Below are 18,250 nucleotides of genomic sequence, written 5' to 3' on the forward strand. Positions count from 1 at the left end.
TCAGTCGTGTCTGACTCTTTGCGACCCCATGAATCGCAGCACACCAGGCCTCCCTGTCCAACACCAACTCCCGGAGTTCACTGAGACTCACGTCCATCGAGTCAGTGATGCCATCTAGCCATCTCATCCTCTTGTCATCCCCTTCTCCTCTTGCCCCCAATCCCTCCCAGCATCTGAGTCTTTTCCAATGAGTCAACTCTTCGCATGAGGTGGCCAAAGTACTGGAGTTTTCAGCTTTAGCATCATTCCTTCCAAAGAAATCCCAGGGCTGATCTCCTTCAGAATGGACTGGTTGGATCTCCTTGCAGTCCAAGGGACTCTCAAGAGTCTTCTCCAACACCACAGTTCAAAAGCATCAATTCTTCGGCGCTCAGCCTTTTTCACAGTCCAACTCTCACATCCATACACGACCACAGGAAAAACCATAGCCTTGACTAGACGAACCTTTGTTGGCAAAGTAATGTCTCTACTTTTGAATATGCTATCTAGGTTGGTCATAACTTTCCTTCCAAGGAGTAAGTGTCTTTTAATTTCATGGCCGCAGTCACCATCTGCAGTGATTTTGGAGCCCAGAAAAATAAAGTCTGACACTGTTTCCACTGTTTCCCCATCTATTTCCCATGAAGTGGTGGGACCGGATGCCATGATCTTCGTTTTCTGAATGTTGAGCTTTAAGCCAACCTTTTCACTCTCCTCTTTCACTTTCATCAAGAGGCTTTTGAGTTGCTCTTCACTTTCTGCCATAAGGGTGGTGTCATCTGCATATCTGAGGTTATTGATATTTCTCCCGGCAATCTTGATTTCAGCTGGTGTTTCTTCCAGTCCAGTGTTTCTCATGATGTACTCTGTATATAAGTTAAATAAACAGGTTGACAATATACAGCCTTGTCAAACTCCTTTTCCTATTTGGAACCAGTCTGTTGTTCCATGTCCAGTTCTAACTGTTGCTTCCTGACCTGCATACAGATTACTCAGGAGGCAGGTCAGGTGGTCTGGTATTCCCATCTCTTGAAGAATTTTCCACAGTTTATTGTGATCCACACAGTCAAAGGCTTTGGCACAGTCAATAAAGCAGCAATAGATGTTTTTCTGGAACTCTCTTGCTTTTTCCATGATCCAGCGGATGTTGGCAATTTGATCTCTGGTTCCTCTGCCTTTTCTAAAACCAGCTTGAACATCAGGAAGTTCATGGTTCACATATTGCTGAAGCCTGGCTTGGAGAATTTTGAGCATAACTTTACTAGCACATGAGATGAGTGCAATTGTGCAGTAAAGTTTGAGCATTCTTTGGCATTGCCTTTCTTTGGGATTGGAATGAAAACTGACCTTTTCCAGTCCTGTGGCTACTGCTGAGTTTTCCAAATTTGCTGGCATATTGAGTGCAGCACTTTCACAGCATCTTTCAGGATTTGGAATAGCTCAACTGGAATTCCATCACCTCCACTAGCTTTGTTTGTAGTGATGCTTTCTAAGGCCCATTTGATTTCACATTCCAGGATGTCTGGCTCTAGGTCAGTGATCACACCATCGTGATTATCTGGGTCGTGAAGCTCTTTTTTGTACAGTTCTTCTGTGTGTTCTTGCCATCTCTTCTTAATATCTTCTGCTTCTGTTAGGTCCATACCATTTCTGTCCTTTATCGAGCCCATCTTTGCATGAAATGTTCCTTTGGTATCTCTGATTTTCTTGAAGAGATCTCTAGTCTTTCCCATTCTGTTGTTTTCCTCTATTTCTTTGCACTGATCTCTGAAGAAGGCTTTCTTATCTCTTCTTGCTATTCTTTGGAACTCTGCATTCAGATGTTTATATCTTTCTTTTTCTCCTTTGCTTTTCACTGCTCTTCTTTTCACAGCTATTTGTAAGGCCTCCCCAGACAGCCATTTTGCTTTTTTGCATTTCTTTTCCATGGGAATGGTCTTGATCCCTGTCTCCTGTACAATGTCACAAACCTCATTCCATAGTTCATCAGGCACTCTATATATCAGATCTAGGCCCTTAAATCTATTTCTCACTTCCACTGTAATATCATAAGGGATCTGATTTAGGTCATACCTGAATGGTCTAGTGGTTTTCCCTACTTTCTTCAATTTAAGTCTGAATTTGGCAATAAGGAGTTCATGGTCTGAGCCACAGTCAGCACCCAGTCTTGTTTTTGTTGACTGTATAGAGCTTCTCCATCTTTGGCTGCAAAGAATATAATCAGTCTGATTTCGGTGTTGACCATCTGGTGATGTCCATGTATAGAGTCTTCTCTTGTGTTGTTGGAAGAGGGTGTTTGTTACGACCAGTGCATTTTCTTGGCAAAACTCTATTAGCCTTTGCCCTGCTTCATTCGTATTCCAAGGCCAAATTTGCCTGTTACTCCAGGTGTTTCTTAACTTCCTACTTTGCATTCCAGTCCCCTATAATGAAAAGGACATCTTTTTTGGGTGTTCTAAAAGATCTTGAAGGTCTTCATAGAACCGTTCAACTCAGCTTCTTCAGCGTTACTGGTTGGGCCATAGACTTGGATTACTGTGATATTGAATGGTTTGCCTTGGAAACAAACAGAGATCATTCTGTCGTTTTTGAGATTGTATCCAAGTACTGCATTTCGGACTCTTTTGTTGACCATGATGGCCACTCCATTTCTTCTGAGGGATTCCTGCCCACAGTAGTAGATATAATGGTCATCTGAGTTAAATTCACCCATTCCAGTCCATTTCAGTTTGCTGATTCCTAGAATGTCAACATTCACTCTTGCCATCTGTTGTTTGACCACTTCCAATTTGCCTTGATTCATGGACCTGACATTCCAGGTTCCTATGCAATATTGCTCTTTACAGCATCAGACCTTGCTTCTATCACCAGTCACATCCACAGCTGGGTATTGTTTTTGCTTTGGCTCCATCCCTTCGTTCTTTCTGGAGTTATTTCTCCACTGATCTCCAGTAGCATATTGGGCACCTACTGACCTGGGGAGTTTCTCTTTCAGTATCCTATCATTTTGCCTTTTCATACTGTTCATGGGGTTCTCAAGGCAAGAATACTGAAGTGGTTTGCCATTCCCTTCTCCAGTGGACCACATTCTGTCATATCTCTCCACCATGACCTGCCCCTCTTGGGTTGCCCCACGGGCATGGCTTAGTTTCAATGAGTTAGACAAGGCGAGACAGTAAAAGAGACACAGATGTATAGAACAGTGTTTTGGACTCTGTGGGAGAGGGCGAGGGTGGGATGATTTGGGAGAATGGCATTGAAATGTGTATAATATCATATATGAAACGAATCGCCAGTCCAGGTTTGATGCAGGATACAGGATGCTTGGGGCTGGTGCACTGCGACGACCTAGAGGGATGGTATGGGGAGGGATGTGGGAGGGAGGTTCAGGATGGGGAACACATGTACACCCGTGGTGGATTCATGTTGATGTATGGCAAAACCAATACAATATTGTAAAGTAATTAACCTCCAATTAAATTAAATAAATTTATATTTTAAAAAAATACACTTGAAAAAGAAACTAATAACAATGCAGTTTGGAATTTAATAGTAACTTTTGAGGAATAATGTTCTGTTGGGGAATTGTATAATTCTTAAACATTATTTTTAGAGTTAATAGTAAATATTACTTTGTACTTAATAAAGCCCTTTGAATGACCTTCTAAATGAAATAACACTTGGGTATGGATTATAAGGGGCAGAACGTTTCAGATAGCAGTTTGTTAAAGGGTGCATTTTCCCTACTATGATTCTTAGCTGTGGCAGGTTATTCCTGAAGACCAAGTTTTAATATATGTAGTACAGTCTTGAACAATTGTGTAATACTTGCCAGGTACCCCTGAGTTTTGGCAAGTATACAGTATATATATAGATATATAGATACATGTGTATATATGTACTGTGTTCGTTTGTGTAATATTGTGCTATACTTATACCTGCATTCATGCCAGTCTAGGGTCAAGTAGATCTCTGCCACTGCTCCCCAAACTAATTGACCTATAAATGTTTCTTGGATAAATGGATGGTATTGGCCCATAGCATGATTTCTTATATTGACAGAATGTTGATAAGATGAATATTGGGGGAAAAGAAGTTTTGAAAATGCTGGGTGAAACACATTTCTACTTTGTCAGAGTTCTTTCAGTTCAGTCGCTCAGTTGTGTCCAGCTCTTTGCAACCCCATGGACTGCAGCATGCCAGGCCTCCCTGTCCATCACCAACTCCCAAAGCTTGCTCAGACTCATGTCCATCGAGGCGGTGATGCCATCTAACCATCTCATCCTCTTTTGTCCCTGTCTCCTCCCACCTTCAATCTTTCCCAGCATCAGGGTCTTTAAAGATGAGTCAGTTTTTTGCATCACGTGGCCAAAGTATTGGAGTTTCAGCTTCAGCATCAGTCTTCCCCATGAATATTCAGGACTGATTTCCTTTAGGATGGACTAGTTGGATCTCCTTGCAGTCCAAGGGAATCTCAAGAATGTTCTCCAACACCACAGTTCAAAAACATCAGTTCTTTGGTCCTCAGCTCTCACATCCATACATGACTAATGGAAAAACTGTAGCTTTGTCTAGATAGACCTTTGTTGGCAAAGTAATGGACTTTTTGACCCTCCATAAATACACGCGTGCTGTAAAGAGCTTAGTATAGCATTATTTGCTGATTTATTCAGCCATCAAACCCTGCCCTTCCCCTGCCTCCCCAATAGATCCAGAAAACTCAGTACACAGTTTAGGCAATGCCAGTCACCCTGAAATACTGAATATGTATGTGCTAAGACTTTATCTATTCAGATATCCATGGAAACCATCTGAGCAATAGTGACAGTGTTTAGAAGTCAAATATTCACTCAGTTGTTCTACAGATACTCAATGAGCAGGTGATATATGTGGGGTAGGCATCACTATGGTAGGCTTTCATTAGGTAGTAAAAGTGAAATATAAATGTATAAGAATATTTTAATGTTTATACATGTGATATATAACAGGAATATGTAGAGTGAGTGCTGCATTCAAAGGAGTGAAGTGAAAATGTAGGTTTATTTCACTTTTCTTCTTTTTTTTAATTTTTTTTAATTAATTTTATTTTATTTTTAAACTTTACAATATTGTATTGGTTTTGCCAAATATCAAAATGAATCCGCCACAGGTATACATGTGTTCCCCATCCTGAACCCTCCTCCCTCCTCCCTCTCCATACCATCCCTCTGGGTCGTCCCAGTGCACCAGCCCCAAGCATCCAGTATTGTGCATCGAACCTGGACTGGTGACTCGTTCCGTATATGATAATATACGTATTTCAATGCCATTCTCCCAAATCATCCCACCCTCTCTCTCTCCCACAGAGTCCATAATACTGTTCTATACATCTGTGTCTCTTTTGCTGTCTCATACACAGGGTTATTGTTACCATCTTTCTAAATTCCATATATATGTGTGTGTATACTGTATTGGTGTTTTTCTTTCTGGCTTACTTCACTCTGTATAATAGGCTCCAGTTTCATCCACCTCATTAGAACTGATTCAAATGTATTCTTTTTAGTAGCTGAGTAATACTCCATTGTGTATATGTACCACAGCTTTCTTATCCAATCATCTGCTGATGGACATCTAGGTTGCTTCCATGTCCTGGCTATTGTAAACAGTGCTGCGATGAACATTGGGGTACATGTGTCTCTTTCAATTCTGGTTTCCTTGGTGTGTATGCCCAGCAGTGGGATTGCTGGATCATAAGGCAGTTCTATTTCCAGTTTTTTAAGGAATCTCCACACTGTTCTCCATAGTGGCTGTACTAGTTTGCATTCCCACCAACAGTGTAAGAGGGTTCCCTTTTCTTCACACCCTCTCCAGCATTTATTGCTTGTAGACTTTTGGATCGCAGCCATTCTGACTGGTGTGAAATGGTACTTCATAGTGGTTTTGATTTGCATTTCTCTGATAATGAGTGATGTTCACTTCATTTCTTAGCTTCACATTCAAGTCCTTATGTTAGGAGTTTGTGTTGTAAATCTAGTTTTATATCACTTTCTATTTTGTTTCCAGTGCTTTTAAGTTAAATGTTCATTCTGGGCTCTACTTTCAGTAAGTATATCATTATTTGTCATGTTCTCACAAGACATTCTGATTAAACTCATCTTTGGATCTTAATATTTCAACATTTATAAAAAACGTATACTGTATGTATAGCAACCCCTAGTTGCTAAGGGTTACAGAATTTCAGCACATTCCAGTGTTTGTGGACACTTTTAAATGGGAAGGTGGGAAATTATTGTACTCAACGTGTATATATTTGTTTTCAGTTCTGAAATTTTTCAAATGGTTTATTTTTAGAAATTAATAGGAAAGTTTTTTCTCCATATGGAAGTATAACATCTCAGCTAGATTTTGCAAATAAAACTAAAATTCCTTTTAGACCACCAGCCCCAATCTTCCACCTTCACTATAGAGTGCTCCTGTTGGTTATCTAGTATACTTTCCTACAAATCTTTCCCCCTAAACCTAGATAAGTATATATCCAGAAAATACATGATACTGTGTTTATGTTTTTTAAAAAACTAGTCATATTGTCTACATTTATTATGAATCTTGGTTTTTCAACCAAGAACTATCCGGGTTTGAACATATAGATATATTTTATACCTTGAACTATTGCTTTGTATTCCATAATGAGCTATAGTAATTTAGCTGTTCTTCCTGTGATATTTGTCTTTTTTTTGAACTTTTACAGACATTGTAATGAATGTCTTGGCACATTCCCTCTTGGACACATGTATGCTTCTTTAGAGTAGGTACCCAAAGAGGAGTTGTTGAGGAATAAGTTTTATATATTTTAAATGTAATAAGCCCATTTCCTTACATTTGCTCCCTCAAAGTGGCTGCTCCCCAAATGACTCTGCACAGTAGCTGTGAGTAGCTGTATCAGTTCATAACTCCCACTGGCAATTTATAAGAATATTGTTTTCCTCCGTTATCTGGCCCATATTTTGTAGTGTCAAATTTTCTTTCTGCCATTCTGATGGGGGAAAAGGTTATTTGTATTAATTTTTATTTCCGTGATTGATGGCGGTGTTGAGTCTTTTCCAGCTTTTTTTCTTCTGTTGTGATTACTTAAGTGACCCCATGTTAAGATGGCAGAGCCAGGAAACCAAAGCAGCCTGGATGTCTGAGACTCTGCATGTGAAACAGTTGCCCAAAGAATTACTTGGATCTATAGGGTATTTTGAGTCAGCAGAATAATACATTTTGCTGAGTTAAGCCTGTCAGAGACATACCATGTAGATCTTACATCACTGCCTTTCACAGAAATTACAGTAGTTCTCTGTTGGCTATAGAAATGAATTTCAAAATACATAGCTTGACATTTTTTATTATGTTCTGCCTCTTTGCCTCTTCTTAATACATCTCTTTCCCTTTTCATGTAATAAGCATTTCCCTTCAAAAAACTGTGTACTTTCATAATCTGTGTCTGTATTTAAGCCATTAGCTAAGCTGCCTTCTCAACCTCCGAACAAAACTTTGACACTAGTCTTCATGGATTAGTGAGCTCCAGCAGAGCTCAGAAGCTCAGGTATAGAAAATGTGTGTGGAAAAATAGGAAATTTTGCCAGACGTGGTAGGCTGGAGGCTGATGGGGTAAGTGAATTGAGGTTGCTGATGAAAAGTCTCATCATTAATAACTTGTTGTGGCTTATCCTACAAGTTTTGATATATGGCATTTTAATTTTTATTCTGTTTAAATATTTTCTGATTTCTGATGTGACTTTGTTACCTGTGGGCTATTTCAGTATTCACTTCAGTCACTCAGTCGTGTCCAACTCTTTGCGACCCTATGGACTGCAGCACACCAGGACTCCCTGTCCATCACCAACTCCCAGAGTTTACTCAAACTCAGGTCCATTGAGTCGGTGATGCCCTTCCAACCATCTCATCCTCTGTCATCCCCTTCTCCTCCTGCCTTCAATCTTTGGCAGCATCAGGGTCTTTTCACATGAGTCAGTTTTTCACATTAGGTGGCCAAAGTATTGGAGTTTCAGCTTCAAAATCAGTCCTTCCAGTGAATATTTGGCGTTGATTGCCTTCAGGATGGACTGGTTGGATCGCCTTGCAGTCCAAGGGACTCTCAAGAGTCTTCTCCAACACCACAGTTCAAAAGCATCAGTTCCTCGGCACTCAGCTTTCTTCATAGTCCAACTCTCACATCCATGAGATGTGGAAAAACCATAGCTTTGACTAGACACGGACCTTTGTTCGCAAAGTAATGTCTCTGCTTTTTATTATGCTGTCTCGGTTGGTCATAACTTTTCTTCCAAGGAGTAAGTGCCTTTTAATTTCATGGCTGCAGTCACCATCTGCAGTGATTTTGTTTGGAGCCCCAAAAAATAAATTTTGTCACTATTTCCCCATCTATTTGCCATGAAGTGATTGGACCAGATGCCATGATCTTAGTTTTCTGAATGTTGAACTTTAAGCCAACTTTTTTTACTTTCCTCTTTCACTTTCATCAAGAGGTTCTTTGGTTATTCTTCGCTTTCTGCCATAGGGGTGGTGTCACCTGTATATCTGAGGTTACTGATATTTCCCCCGGCAATCTTGATTCCAGCTTGTGCTTCTTCCAGCCCAGCGTTTCTCATGATGTACTCTGCATAGAAGTTAAATAAGCAGGGTGACAGTATACAGCCTTGACGTACTCCTTTCCCAATTTGGAACCAGTCTGTTGTTCCATGTGCAGTTCTAACTGTTGCTTCCTGACCTGCATACAGATTTTTCAAGAGGCAGGTCAGGTGGTCTGGTATTCCCATCTCTTTCAGAATTTTCCAGTTTGTTGTGATTCACACAGTCAAAAGTGGGCTATTTAGAGGTTTGTTTTATACTTTTCCCAGTGCATAATAATTTTCTAGTTATCATTTTATTATTTTGCCTTATTTGCTCTGTAATCATGGTATTGTCTCTCTGTAATTTTAACCTTTTGAATTATGTTGGGGCCTGCCTTATTGTCAATTTTTATGAATGTTTATGTATGAATCCTGAAAGAAAATATGTAGTTTTTGATTGCAGCATTTTATGTATATGCACTTTGTTTGTGTATTATGTTCATATCTTCTGTATCTTTACTTGTTTTTTTATTTATTCTGTTACTGAGAGATCTGTGATAAAGTTTTTATGGCATAATTGTAGATTCATGTAGTTCTCCTTTTATTGTTATCATTATTTTACCTCATACAGTTTGAGGCTATATTACTCACTAGGTGCATATCTGTTTAGTGTTAAACTTTTTATCATTATGAAATGTCCTCTTTTGTTTCTGTTAATGCTTTTGCCTCCAAGTCTTCTTTATCTGACATTAGTAAAATCACATAAACTTTCTTTTGGTTTGTGTTACAGTTTCATATCATCAATATTCTTGTTGATTTTCCCACACATTTCCAATTTTCATTGGTTTTCCTTCTTCCCTTCATCTAGAAGTTTTCATTTAGAATCATTTTCTGTCTCCTAGTGCATTTTCTTCACTGTAGGTATACTGTGGGAGTATTTCTCTTCATTTTTGTTTCTGTGAAAATTACTATCTTGTTCATCTTGAGAACTGTTTTTACTGGGTGTAGAATTCTAGCTCTTGAAGATAACACTACATTGTCTAGCTTCCAAATTGTTGAGTAGTCAGCTGTCAGTTTAATTTTGTTCTTGTCGAAGTAATCTCTTTTTTTTGTAGACTACTTTTAAGACTTCTCTGACTGCCCCCCTCCCCGACACTTTTACCCTGGTGTATATAAGTATGGTTTGGCTTTTATGTATGTTACTGGAAATTTTTAAAGCTACTTGATCCATGACTTTGTATCTTTTGTTAACTTTGCAGATTGCCCAGCCATCATTTCTATGCATTAAGTATTCTTCTGTTTCTGTGACTCTGCTTATTCTGGTGCTACTTTCTCACTGTATCTCCTGTGGCTCTTGCCCCTTCTTTCCTAACTTTATTCTTTTTACTCTTCTTGTCTCTTACTGGACATTTTTTGAGACCAGTTTTTCTTTTCTTTTCTTTTTTTTCCTTAGCTCTGTCAGATTTGTTACTGAATCTATCTGTTGACTTTTAAAATTTACATAATTGTATTTCTGAATTCTAGAACTTTCATTTCATTCTTTGTTAGTTTTTCTTTGCTAAAGTTCTTAGACCTATGTTTCTTTATGTATGTCCCGATTGCTAAACTGGGCCAGATATTGCCAGTGAGCTGTTAATTACTTTTGAGCTAAGAATGACTTTTACATTTTTATTTAGTTTTATGTTTTTAAAGGACAGTGCCCATCTAAATTAATTAATTAATGGCTCTGCTAGTTCTTCACTGCCATGTACCGGATTTCTGTAGTTGCTCTTAATGGTGTCTGCTCTTTGTTGCAGTACGGTGGCTTCTCAGATTGCGGAGCATGGGTTCTAGGCACACTGGCCCAGTAGTCGGAGCAGACAGGCTCAGCAGTTACTGTGCATGGGCTCAGTAGTCGTGGCCCATGGGCTTAACTGCCTCTCAGCATGTGGGAATCTTCCCCGACCAGGGATTGTACCTATGTCTGCTGCACGAGCAGGCAGACTCCTGAACACTGCCCATCAGGGAAGCCCAGTTTTTACGTTCCTAAAGGTGGTTTATGAAACTTTCTTGGTGGTCCAGTGATTAAGACTCCTCTCTTCCAATTCAGGGGTCACAAGTCCAATTCCTGGTCAGGGAACTAAGATCCCACATGCTGCATGGCATAGCTAAGTTTAAAAAAAAAAAAAAAAAAAGATTGTTTAAAATAAATTTGTTGCCCCACTGGCTGCTTTGAAAAGCCATCTTTGCATTGTTCCCTCATCTGATTTCCCATGTGCTTCAGCCACCTCTGCCTTGGCCTCCAGCAGCTTTCTGGAGAGCCTCCTCGGACTCGCACTTTCTTTCCTCTTAAACCGCTGCACAGGATCACTGGCCTGCCCCATCATGTCAGCCGTGGCTGTGGATAGCAGTTTCAACGTAACACCTTTTCAAAGGAAAAGAGGGGAGTTGTGGAGGAGGCAGAGAATGGGGGAGAGGCACCTGCTAATGAGCAAAGTGGGGAGCAGGAAGTTGACAAAGAGGTAAATGAAAAAGAGGAAGAAGATCTGGAGGGGAGAGCAGGAGGAGGAAGGTGATGGTGAGGAAGGGGAGGAGATGAAGGTGAGGAGGCTGAAGCAGCTACGGTCAAAGGGGCAGCTGAAGATGAGGAGGAGGATGGTGTTGACACCAAGACTGATGAGGATGACTAGACAGCAAAAAATAAAGGAAAAGATAAACTTACCCATGGGACTTCCCTCGTGGTCCAGTGGTTAAGACTCCCCATTCCAACGCAGGGGGTATGGGTTCAATCCCTGGTTGGGGGCGTAAGATCCCACATGCCTCAGGGTAGAAACCTGGAACATAAACAACAGAAGTGAGGTTGTAACAAATTCAATTAAAAAAAGAAAAAACGTTTAAAATGGTCCACATCAAAAAAAAAAGTTTAAAGAAACAAAAAGGCCACCATGACCTACCTGTTCACCCTCCACTTCCCGTCTCAGTCTAAACATGGTCATCTTCCAGTAGCGTCCTGCCGGCCTGCCCTCCCGCCACGCCAGCGCCACCTGCAGGGGACACACATTCTCTGCCACCCAGCCAAAGCCATGACATGAATTTGCAGCAGGGAAGGAAAAAATAACCCAATTTCCAAGGCCCTGCTTTTCTTCTTAAAGTACTTTTTAAAGGAAAATTTGTGTTTTTATTTACATTTTATGTTTTTGTACATGTTGTTAGGAGTGAGTCAGTTTTAATGACCCCGGATGACCAAACCAGCCTTAGGAGCAGTCTCTGTCCTACCTCTGACTTCACTTGTGGTGCGATCATGTTCATTATGGTCTTAGAGGAGAAAAAAATCTTGTGAAAAAAGGCAAAAACAGCAACAACAAAACAATCTTATTCTGAGCATTTTGTGTATGTACTTAGCTGTACAATAAGTAGTTAGTTTGTCTGAGATGGCTAGAAAGGCCAAAGATAAAAGGGTTTTTGTTTTTTTTTTTTCGGTCTCTGAAGTTGCTTTCTATTTTTTTGGCCTGTTTGATGTGTGTATGAAACAATGTTGTCCAACGGTAAATTGGAATTTTATTTTGCTGAGTTCTTTTTAAAAAAAAAAAAAGTCAGAAGAAGTAATGCCACAGAGATGTGTAGCCTACAAAAACCTAAAATGTATACTCTTAAGTCCTCTAAAGACAATGTTTGCCAACCCCTGGTGAAGGTGAAAGTGAAGTCGCTCAGTCATGTCCTACTCTTTGCGACCCCCAAGAACAGTAGCCTATGAGGCTCCTCCATCCATGGAATTTCCCAGGCAAGAGTACTGGAAAACTGCCTGGGTTTGCCATTTCCATCTCCAGGGCATCTTCCTGACCCATGGATCGAACCCGGGTCTCCCGCATTGCAAGCAGATGCTTTTACCGTCTACCCCTGGCATATGATATTAAATAAAGTTGTTTTAGAATCTGTATCTGATAACTCCATTATCTGAAAGCTTTTTCTTCACGGGTTTCTAGATTTTATTACTTCCCTTAGTTTGCATGAATGCCATCTTGTCTCCTAATGTGCCTGGTTTTATTTGCGCAATGGATATTATGCGTCAATTTTTTTTTTTTTTTAAGTAATCTGAGGCCTGTTGTTTAGTTGTTAAGTTGTGTCCTACTCTTTTGCAACTCCATGGTCTATAACCCACCAGGCTCCTCTGTCCATAGGATTTTCTAGACAATACTGGAGTGGGTTGCCTTTTCCTTCTCTAGGGGATCTCCCAACCCAGGGATGAAACCAGTTCCTCCCACATTGGAGGAGCTGAGCCACCAGGCAGTCCTGTTATCTTGATGTCCAGGATGATTTTTTCCCTACGGTGAAGTTTTGTGTTTGCTTTCAGTAGCTAACTGGAAGCACTATTAATCCTATGTAACTTTAATCCAAAATCAGGGATTGCGATGATTTTAAATTGAGCATCAGTTTACTTTTGGATCACACTTATTTTGTTGTTGCTGTATGGTCACTAAGTCATGTCCAACTCTTTGCGACCCCATGGACTAAAGTACACCAGGCTTCCCTATCCTTCAGTATCTCCTGTAACTTGCTCAGACTCATGTTCATTGAATTGGTGGTGCTATCTAACCATCTCATTCTTTGCTGCCCCCTTCTCTTGCCCTCGGTCTTTCCCAGCATTGGGGAAATTTTTTTCAGCCAACTCCTTTTCCAGTGAGTTGGCTCTTCACATCAGGTGGCCAAAGGATTGGAGCTTCAGTTTCAGCATCAGTCCTTCTAATGAATATTCAGGGTTGATTTCCTTTGAGGTTGACTGGTTTGATCTCCTTGCAGTTCAAGAGACTCTAAAGAAGTCTCCAGCACTAGAGTTTGAAAGCATCACTTCTTTGGCATGCAGCCTTCTTTGTGTTCCAACAACTCTCATATCCATACATGACTACTGGGAAAACCATAGCTTTGAGTATGGACCTTTGTCAGCAAAGAGATGTCTACTTTTTAATATGCTGTCTGTGTTTGTCATAGCTTTTCTTCCAAGGAGCAAACAAATGTCTTTTAATTTTGTGATTGTAGTCATGAACAGCAGGGAGCCCAAGAAAATAACGCCCAATAAAAAAAAGTTACTCTTTCCATTTTTTCCCCCATCCATTTGCCATGAAGTGATGGAACCAGATGCCATAATTGTAGTTTTTTGAATGTTTAGTTTTAAGCCAACTTTTTCATTCTCCTTTTTAACCCTCATCAGGAGGCTCTTTAATTCCTCTTCGCTTTCTGCCATAAGGGTTATGTCATCTGCATATCTGAGATTGATGATATTTCTCCTAGCAATCTTGATTCCAGATAGGGTATAACATACTTTCCGAGTGGTGCAGTGGTAGAGAATCTGCCTGCCAGAGCAGGAGACTCAGGTTTGATCCCTGGTTCTGGAAGACCCCCTGGAGAAGGAAATGACAACCCACCCCAATATTCTGGGAAATCCCATGGACAATGAATCCTGGCCAGCTACAGTCCATGGGTCACAAAAGAGTTGGACACAACTTAGTGACTAAACAACAGCAACAAATACTGCCTGGGGTCCAAATCCAAAGCATTACAGGATTCATCTGTATCACCTGTCCCAGCAGGGGATGTTAGTGATGCAGTTTTTCTGTGTGTAATTTTTAGTATTTGACCACAGGTTTGGACATTTTCTTCTTTAGAGTATATTTAGCTTCCACTATCATTCACGTGTTTCCTTAACATTTTTGTATAAGAAAGCAGTGAGAAACCTTGCTCTGAAATGTAGATTTCTCTCAATGGTCCTGAATAGCAAGTTGCAGAGAAATTATTTGGAAAATATGTCATCAAATCGCAATGTAAAACTCTCACTGCTTTGGAGCTCAGTGGTTTGTATCTTATCTCAACTCAAAATAAATTTAGCATTTATTTTGTAAAATTTTTTAAAGTCTTATGGTGTGAATTATATTGTACAACTTTCATCCCTGATAAAAGCATAATCATATGAAAGATGAGATGGAGGAAGCATTGATTTCTGTATCTCTGTAGCCATATACCTAGCACAGACATTCATTACATCATTATGATTACTAACAAAATTTTTTAGGGTCCAACTATAAGCTAATACAATATTAAATGAAAAAAAGGCTTACTAAAATTTTGGAATATTGAATGCTTGCTTTTCTGAAGTCTTGATGCTAGATGCTGTACTTTAATCCAAGATATTGCTGTTTTATTCTGGTATTCCAACCGTTTTGTATTAGGGGTGTGTGTGTTTATGGGTGGGGAGGGGATAGTATTCCTGTACTTTAAGTAGCAACAGCCAATTATTTTTATTTGAGGAAAAGGAAAGGGCAGTTTTTCCCTCTTTAATATCCTTACTTATGGTAATCTCTTTTGAAAACTGATCAGTGAGCTTCCACTGTAGGCTTGCTTAATAGAATACTAATTTGGTTCTTACCATTTTTTGAGATTTTTCGAAGAATGGAGAATTTACATTAGAAATTAGATTGAAGAGAAATGTACATATAATTTTGTTGCAAAAGTTACACAGTGTGTCAAGAACTCTTTAATGCTAATGTTTGATATTTAGATTATCTTAGACTATTTTTCTTCTTCTTCAGCTTCCAGCCGATCTTACCAAGATGCACATTGCAGACAACCCTCATCCACAGGTGACTCACGTGTCTTCTAGTCAGTCTGGCTGTAGCATCGCCAGTGACTCTGGAAGCAGCAGTTTATCTGATATCTATCAGGTAATACTTTAGGAGTTTGTATGCTATGCTTATGTTTTTTTAATTCTGCCAAATACCTTGTGCTTATGGCTTAGGTGTTCATGTATCTTTTAATTAGGTTATGAAATTCAGACATAAAGTCTTAGAGAAAATGTGCTTTATTTACCTTTCAGATTTACAAGCCTAATGAAAGAGGTGATCTGTCTTTTGAGAGTGATTAAATATGGTCCAACAGTATGTGAATTTAGTGTTCTTAATTTCTTCTACCCAGGTGAATCTGTATTAATATATATTTGCTTTCATTGGAAAATGGTTCTTGAGACAACTGAACTTATAAAAAGACTGATTTTTATGATAGTTGATTATTTAAGTCTCCATAAGTAAAGTCATGAAGAAAATTAGAGTTGACTTTGTATTGTAAAGACTGTTAAATTTGGTAGTAGCCACATTTTAAAATTAAAAGGAAACAAGTAAAATTGATTTGAATAATATATATTTTTAGCATAGTATATTTGGATATTATTATTTCAATATGTAATCAGTTTTTAAGAATTATGAATGCGGTACTTTATTTTTTCTAACTAAGTCTTCAAAAGGCAAAGAATATTGACATACAGTATGTCTCAATTCAGATAAGGCATGTTTCAAGCACCACATGTGACTAATGGTTACCATATAGTACTGATCTTTTGAAATACAACCATTGCTATCTAAGGAAAACATTTTATTTTAGACTGTGGTTCTGTTCAGTTACATGGATTTAGCTGTTTTTTGAAAATTTACATTGCTCTGTTAAGGGAAGTTTTTAGGCAGGTGCAAAGTGGAAAAAAGCCTCTGTGTTTGATTCATGTGAGGTTTTTCTCTACAAAGATTATTGTTGTGGTCTTGCCATCTACGTCCCATTGTTTGGCCCTTTATTAGTACAACAAGGAATTCTCCCTCTTCATCATTTTATTGTAGATAGAACAGGGAATTTTTTAAGTTATGTTAAAGACTGTGTGGTGGTTCAGGGGCCACTTACTGTGTTCATGGAGTTGTTGGACTTCGTGCGTTTCCCACCTTCTCCCCAAAAGACGTATCCTGTGGATTAAGTTAGAATTGTTGCATACCTGAAAGTCAGAGTAGAGTTGTGCTTCTCTGGACTCTGTTTTTCCTAGAGAAGGAACCCTAAGGAAGATTGACCCTGGGTTAATGAAGTTAAGGGATGTGGTTGTAGATTTTTCTCAAGATTAATGAGAATGTCTGGACCTTGCAAAAAGAGGCCATAAAGCAAAGATGTAGTGTTGATGATACCTGATCTCACTAGTATATCCATCTCTGACCATATGTGATCCCCTTTTTGGAGCAAGGAGTAGAGCCCTCGATGGTTATGAGAAAAGGAACAAAAGGATAGTGCACCAAATTGAAGTTCAAGGTCACTTGGAAAGGCCAGTTCTTTACCCTGAACTATTAATAAAAGATGGGCTGTACACAATGGGATTCTCTATCTTTGGCAAGATTTTGGAGGAGCCTCTGAAGAATTGTGCTTACTTTAGCATCTATAGGATGTTCACCTACAGAATGGCCCACCTGAGGCTAGGGTAGAGCCTGTCTGCTGGTGTGGTTGGAGTCTTCTCCTGTAGGACCCTGACCATGAGTATGGCTGCCCTGCTTCAACCTTTTGTATGGTTTCCTTCCTCAGTAGTACTTGCCACAGTTCATTCTGCCTTTAAAGTGATTCATTTTAACATAGCATAAAATGTGGACAGATACCTTTGCCAGCTCTCCTGCACAGCAAAGAAGTCCCTTTGTTACACAATGAAGAAGATACCATTTCATGTCCCCAGAAACCTGAAAGTTAGTGTTGGCCTCATCCCCTGATCATCATAATTCACCATTAAGTCATATCACTTCTACTTCTTGCGTCAGTGTGTTTGTATATATGATTGATGCCGCGATGTAATTTACAAATAACAAAATTTACCCTCTGTAGTATAGCCTACAAGAAGACATACAATATTTCTATCACCTGAAAAAGTATTTTGTATTCTCCTTTTTAGTCAGTTCCTTCTCCTGCTCCCTCAGCCCTGGCAGCCATCAATCTGTATTCTGCCCTTTTAGTTTAACATTTTCTAGAAGGTCACATAAATGAAAACATAGGTAAAAGATGGTACTGGAAACATAGAAAGTAACCAATAAGATAAAAGAAGTTTTAATAATTTAGGGAGAGTAAACAGATGAGCCAAAATAATGAAAGTCAAGAACTAAACCAGAAATTCAGAAATTTTAAAGAAGAAAACTATTACATTACTAAAATAAGATATGCAAAAATGTAAGATAAACTCTTTGAAGTGTAGCCAAAGAAGGTAAGCACAGAATAGTAGCCAAAGGATAGAAACAGTGTAAAGGTTAAAACTAAACAAATGTACAAAAATAAAAACAGAAGGAAAAGAAATCAGAATCTTAAGTATATACATATTTGTCTTATATACATGGAATGTAAATATGAATTCAAGAGATGTGTTACCAAATGGTACCTGTTTTCTGCTGATGGTAGGTTTGTGGGTAGTTTTTAGTATGTTTCTTCAGCTTTTCTTGTATTTTTCTCAATGGACTTTATTATTTCTACATTTAAAAATTTTTAAGGAGGGCATAGAGTATATAGTTAAAAATAAAAGTTGAATAAAATTGTAGAAGAAGATCAGAGGGATTATAGTTGCTTTTCAGTCACTAAGTCATGTCCAACTCTTTGCAACCCCATGGACTGCAGCACACCAGGCTTCCCTGTCCTTCACTCCCTGCTGGAGTTTTTCAGATTCATGTTCATTGAGTTGGTGATGCTATCTAACCATCTCATCCACTGCCACCCTCTTCCCCTTTTGCCTTCAGTCTTTCCCAGCATCAGGGTCTTTTCCAGCAAGTCAGCTCTTCGCATCAGGTGGCCAAAGAATTGGAGCTTTAGCATCAATTCTTTCAGTGAATATTCAGGGTTGCTTTCCTTTAGGGTTGACTGGTTTGATCTCCTTGCAG

The 18,250-nt window shown here is 39.2% G+C and overlaps 1 protein-coding gene across 7 annotated transcripts in view; it reads left to right on the plus strand.

Annotated features, from left to right (window-relative positions):
- RAPGEF6 (Rap guanine nucleotide exchange factor 6) overlaps nt 1-18,250 on the plus strand; it is a 228,779-nt gene that overhangs the window by 108,967 nt on the left and 101,562 nt on the right. For all 7 annotated transcript variants that reach the window (XM_003586275.6, XM_002688965.7, XM_024995044.2 and 4 more), the window contains one exon: nt 15,131-15,262. In XM_003586275.6, coding sequence (XP_003586323.2) covers nt 15,131-15,262 — 132 coding nt within the window. The remainder of the gene's footprint in view (nt 1-15,130; nt 15,263-18,250) is intronic.

Source organism: Bos taurus, chromosome 7 (genome assembly GCF_002263795.3).
Source record: "Bos taurus isolate L1 Dominette 01449 registration number 42190680 breed Hereford chromosome 7, ARS-UCD2.0, whole genome shotgun sequence".
NCBI classification, from domain to species: domain Eukaryota; kingdom Metazoa; phylum Chordata; class Mammalia; order Artiodactyla; family Bovidae; genus Bos; species Bos taurus.